This window comes from Plasmodium gonderi, assembly GCF_002157705.1.
Source record: "Plasmodium gonderi DNA, contig: Pgo-contig_279, whole genome shotgun sequence".
NCBI classification, from domain to species: domain Eukaryota; phylum Apicomplexa; class Aconoidasida; order Haemosporida; family Plasmodiidae; genus Plasmodium; species Plasmodium gonderi.
Window position 1 is genome coordinate 19,625 of NW_021629187.1, and position 6,165 is coordinate 25,789.

At 17.4% G+C, this 6,165-nt stretch overlaps 1 protein-coding gene across 1 annotated transcript; it reads right to left on the reverse strand.

The window, feature by feature from the left end:
- Positions 1–1,768: 1,768 nt before the first annotated feature.
- Positions 1,769–2,835, reverse strand: PGO_002580 (variable surface protein; the record flags this gene model as incomplete). The annotated part of the gene is made up of 3 exons (XM_028691153.1): positions 1,769–1,930; positions 2,057–2,599; positions 2,800–2,835. 3 exons carry the CDS (start codon positions 2,833–2,835, stop codon positions 1,769–1,771), a joined length of 741 nt encoding a protein of 246 aa, XP_028546954.1.
- Positions 2,836–6,165: the final 3,330 nt, after the last annotated feature.

The following is a 6,165-nucleotide window of genomic DNA, read 5'->3' on the forward strand; positions in this document are numbered from 1 at the left end:
ATATATAAAAAAAAAAACTTAAATATAATATAAATATAAAATAAAATTTAAATAAAATTATAAACGTTTATTCGAGTTTGAACATACAAATATTATAATTTAATATAAAAAGAGAATAAATTTATATATAAATATTAATTTTTTTTGGTATTCGGTTTATAGTAAATTTTATATTTCCTTAATTTATAATAAGAGGGAAAAAGTGTTGACACTTTATATAGACAATTACGTTATATAATAATTATATATACATTAAATGATCTTATACGTTTTTATATATGTTTTAAAATATAACTACTTCATGTTAGATAATCCTAAAGCATACATGGATATTGTGATTTTTATAATATATTCAATATATATTTTAGGGAAATTATGATATGTAATTATCATGTGAGTAATAAATATCCTATTATCATCAGAAGATTATAGTGATTTTTTATTTATTTTGTTCTATTTATATGCTATGCATAGGAAAAAAATATAGTATTTCATGTGACATTTGTAATTTACACGCTGTGCTTTTATTTAAAATAGTTAATAATTTAAATAAAGTAAATTTTATTGAACGTTCTATATATATGACGTTAAATTTAAGTCACCATTCTTGCGAAAAATAGGAGAAAAGTATAATTCTAGAATTACAAGTATACAATGAGTTCAATTTGAAAAATATTAAATATAAACCTGATTTTATAGCATAATTTATATAATCGTACTCTCTATATTTATATAAAGAGTTATCACAATTTTTATGATATTAATATTTCATAAAAATTGTAAAATAAAATTTATATACATTATAGCATGTACTGAATTATTGAATTGCATTTTGATTAAATAATGTTTTTAATAAGTAAATATTTCATTATTATTTAATTATCTTATACTTATTATGTTTTAATATCTGTATAACAACATTTTTGTTACATATATAATGATATTTAAAATAATCTCAAAATTCATAGTCGAGCAAAATGTTATAATACACTTGTCAGTCATCATGAATTATATTTATTGAATTAATGCAATTATATTATTTATATTATGTGACAATATTTTGAAATTTACAATTAATATTCATAAGAAACAATTTTTTTTTAACTTATAATTCACTGTGATTCTATCCCAACAAATGTACTAATATATATATATTTATTATGTAGTATAATCATTGGCGTCTATATTCAATTTTTTATATATTGTGAATAACATTACACACATATAAGACAATGAAAAAACATTTATCAATAAACAATTTGAACAATTGTATATTCCACATATTGGATGAATTAATTTAGACATTTAGGTATTAATATCATCAAATGTGAAGTATTTACATTTCATTTGACATATAAGAAAATGATTTAATTTAATAATAACAATGAATGAAAAATAATATAAATATGACTCAATATTTTATACATATGATAATGGTTTAAGACTCTTAAATATAAAAATTGTAAATACTATTATCAGGTTATTATACAATTTAGAAAAAATAAATATTATTATAGTAGATTATTTATTTTTAATTGGGACAATATTGACTCCTTAAATTATTCTTACTTTTTTGTTGTAACAATATTAAGCTTTCTTAACATATATTCTGAATTTTCCACGAGCGTTCTTTACTTTTACAGTATACATCAGGATACTTTTTTTTCGTTATGTATCATTAAAAACTGTTATTATGAAAATTTTTCTGAAATATATATATTTATGGCAATATTAAAAATTATATTTACAGTATCAAGCTATATTATTCTTAAAAATTATTTTCTGAAAGGTAATGAATATTAAATCTTTCGTTTTCTGAAGAACGTGGAAATTCATCATAATTTCCATAAGGGTGTGTATTTTTAGTATACTTCCATATTAAAAATTTCATATTGCATTTATTATATAAAAATTTCTGGATTTTACCGAACTATTTATAAAAGGTGTATTAAAAGAAAATGTAAAAATATAAATGTTTTTAATTTTATTATGTTTATATTATTTTATACTTTTCTTAAAAAACATAAATAATATTATAAAATAAGTTTTATATTACATTCATTAGAAAAATAAATGTAAAAAGCACTGTTATGAATAGTAGGAAGCAAAAAGTAAAAACATATTTCATTGAAATAAATGAAGTGGTAAGATTTCTTGGAATTAATGCATGTATTTCTGTATGTAATGCTTCTATATCCAATGAAGTCCTCTGTAATTTTTTTGATAATTTACATTCAGATTGAGCATAATTCAATTTACAAAAATTATCATGTGGTGAACCAGGAGATGTACTTTTTATGTAATTAAAGAGTGTTGTCATATCTTTTTCCCATAATACCATATCAACATTTGTTAAATCATTTTTTTTTTTGTTTATCCATGCAATAAAACAAGCACATACATTGTCATTGTATTCGTCTACCTTATATGAATTATTATAAATATATGAATAAAATTTTTTAAATTCATGACTAACATTCAGGTCCATATGACTGTAGTATGAACAACCAAATGTTCCACAATTCATATTAGCTACCTCGGCATCCAATTTTCTAAAAAGCTGCAGTTTACATTGTTCATTATTATCATTACATGGTTCCTAAAGGAGAATGTTAAAATGAAGAAATATTATGAAAATATAGTATTCAAAAAAGTTGTTAGCTCTCAAAGAAAATATTCAAAATAATTATAATTGATTTACATATATAATTGAAAAAAGGAATATGGTTTATAAATTTAATTATATTTATTATATATATAATTGTAAAAAAACTAATAATTATTGTAGTTTACACGCACATTAATTATGTTTAGTATTTTATCTACAAATTCCATTATTTATTTTATAAATATTAGCATAATATTATTATATATTATAATTTATTATGATAAACGTAATATATATATAAACACTCGATTTAGTTAAAGATAAATATATATATACTAATAACACGGTTATGTTCATATATTATCAATGAAATGAGTTATATAAAAATTTTACTTATCAATTAAGTAAAGTTATTCAGTAATAACTGTATATATATTAATATATTATATATTTTCACATAATATATAAGTATTTAATAAAACTGATAAAATTCTTGTCTTAATGTAACAAGCATAACACATGTTGAACTCATTATATATTATTCATTCATAATTATTGGATAAGATGTTGTATTTCATTTTTTTATAAATTATATTTATTTAATTTTCTTTTTCCTCAAAATTAAATAAAAGCATATATAATATCTATATCAAGAAAATATAAGTGTAATTTAAAATAAATATAATATATACTATAATATATTGAACAAACAAACAAAAAAATTGATATGTTAAATATATTTATTCTATTCACACTTATATTATTATATTTTTAAATACTGTATTAATTATTTATTACATATTTTAAGCTGTATATTTAAAATTGAAAATGTATTATTTAATCATACGTTTTAAGAAAATACTTGAAGGAAATGTATTTTTAAATATAAATTATAAAAAATTAAAAATAATTTTAAATAAATCAGGATTTTCATATTACGTATATTAATTATAATTTAAAATTTATGATTAACCTATTTAACACAATTATTACTTTTATCAGTAAGTTATCTATGAAGAAATTAAAACATAGCTTCATAATGAATGATGTAATTTTTCATACTTTAACTTTTATTTACAAAAACAACATATTAAATATTGTTTTTTTCCTCTTCACATAAATTTATTGTAATGAAAATTCATAAATAATTATCTACAGTTTCACATTAATTTATTATAACATAATTGAATTTATGTATATCTAAATATTTTTATACATTATGTTTTATAACTACGATGACACAATTAAATTTAGATATATAATATAAATAATATAATATATTATTTTATGCCGTTTTATTTATATAGAAATATACTTCATATTGTGTAATGAAAAAATAAAAATATTGATATTATTTTGTTAAACAAAAAAAAAAATTATAATAATGGTAAAATTTTCAAATTGTTTATGAATATTAATTACTTTTTTCAATTTTTCTTTCTTTTTATATAAAATAATAGCATGTAAAATAAAACATTATCTGTTTAAATATATAAATGCAAAAAAAAATGAAGTTGTATGTAATTTTTAATTATAGTTTTATACAAATTTCTAAGGGAATTGTATTCATATGTATATTCTTATAAAAAATAAAAGTCTCAGAAATAATATGTAAAACATATAGCTATTTATTGTTATTATAACTGTTAAATTTTTATTACACATCAAGTTATAATTATAAAAAAACTATAGAAAAATTTAATTATATTATTATACAGATATACAGTTTCTTACATAGGTTCATCATGTTAATAATTATACAATACATTTCTTGTAATTGTTATAAAACCATATATAATAATGTACTACATATAAAAATTATTAATATAATTTAATATTCAATAAATATTCAAGATTATTTTATTACTTATGCAGGGTATTCAATGTTGGATGACTGATTCGCCATATATTTTATAAATGTCTAAGGGAATTAGTGGGGTTATTCCTGTTCTTTTCAAAACATTAAATATATTAACATATAATATGAAATAATAGAAATAATTTTCATTTTATTTTATGTGTTACTAATAAAGGATTGTTCATATAGAAATATATATTTTTCTAATATATATTACATATGTGACGCACACAAAATTTTTTTTTAAACATATTTATACTTTTGTTACCCAATATAAAATATTTCAATAATCAGACATGTAAAAAAAATTCAAATTATCTATAATAGTAATTATAATGAATCTAATAAATTGAATAATATTTTTTTTTAGTTAAGAAATTATAAAAAACAAAATAATGTAAAAAAAAATTTTGTAAAACATATCATATTATAATATATATTATATTTAAGTAAATAACTAAATGTAATAAATTTCATAATGAGAAAATATTATTTCTGTCATTTTTTAATTATTTTTCCATTCCTTCATATTTACATTTATATTCCATTTCTATACACAATTATGTATTATTTTATGAATTAAAAATAATTCATCATATTATATTCAATATATAGATTTTTATTCTTAAAACATTCTAAATGCTTTTCATACTATTTATATTACGGTTTTTAGAATTTACAAACTATTTTTATATTTTAATGATTTTTATATATTTTCCTTATGAATAAAATTATAAAATATTTATCTATACAAATTCATAATAACTACTTATTTAGAAATATAATTTTATGTGTATATTTAATTAAATATAATAAATATATATATTGATAACATAAAAATTGTACTACAATTTTTAATAAATATAAACGTGATTATCCACATCATAATATAGTTATATATATATTCTGTAAATACAGTATACATATAATATTTTATTTTACCATTGTAATATACATATAAAAGTAGTGTGAAAAAATTTATAGAAACCATCTGATTATTACATGCTCTTCTAATATTATCAATAACGCATTAAATTTTATATTATAAAGAATTAATCATTATAATAATGCCTCAATCAATAAAAAAATTCTAATATATGTAAAGATTAAAGTAATATATATATATGCAAGCTATAGATAAAAAATATATTCTTTATTACTTTATTTGTTCTTATCATAGTAAATTGTAAAAACTCATAGGATATACATGACATTCTTATTCTATTAATTCTAATTGTCTCAAATTAATATAAATTGATGATGAAATATCAAATTACAGTATACAAATATCCTTTGTATACTTATAAATATATAATGAATTTTTATGTTTAGAATAAAGTTTAAAACATTATGTGTGTTATCCCTTCATTTTTGCGCACTTGTATATACATAAGCTATTTTAATTTTTATTTTCGTATAATAATATTTCTAAATTAATATAATTTTAAAAAAAAATGTAAATGGAATTTAAGCATATAAATAACATTTTAATATACGGAAATATATATTTACATACTAGAAGCGCATGACATAAATATAAATATATTTAGGTATGTATAATATATATAAATAGGGAAAAATAATATAAGATGTGACATAAAAATATAATTTTATCAAGGAAATATATTTTAACGAAGTCAAAAACAAGTAAGAAAAATTAAAAAGTTAAATCTTAATAAAATATAAAAATACTATAAAT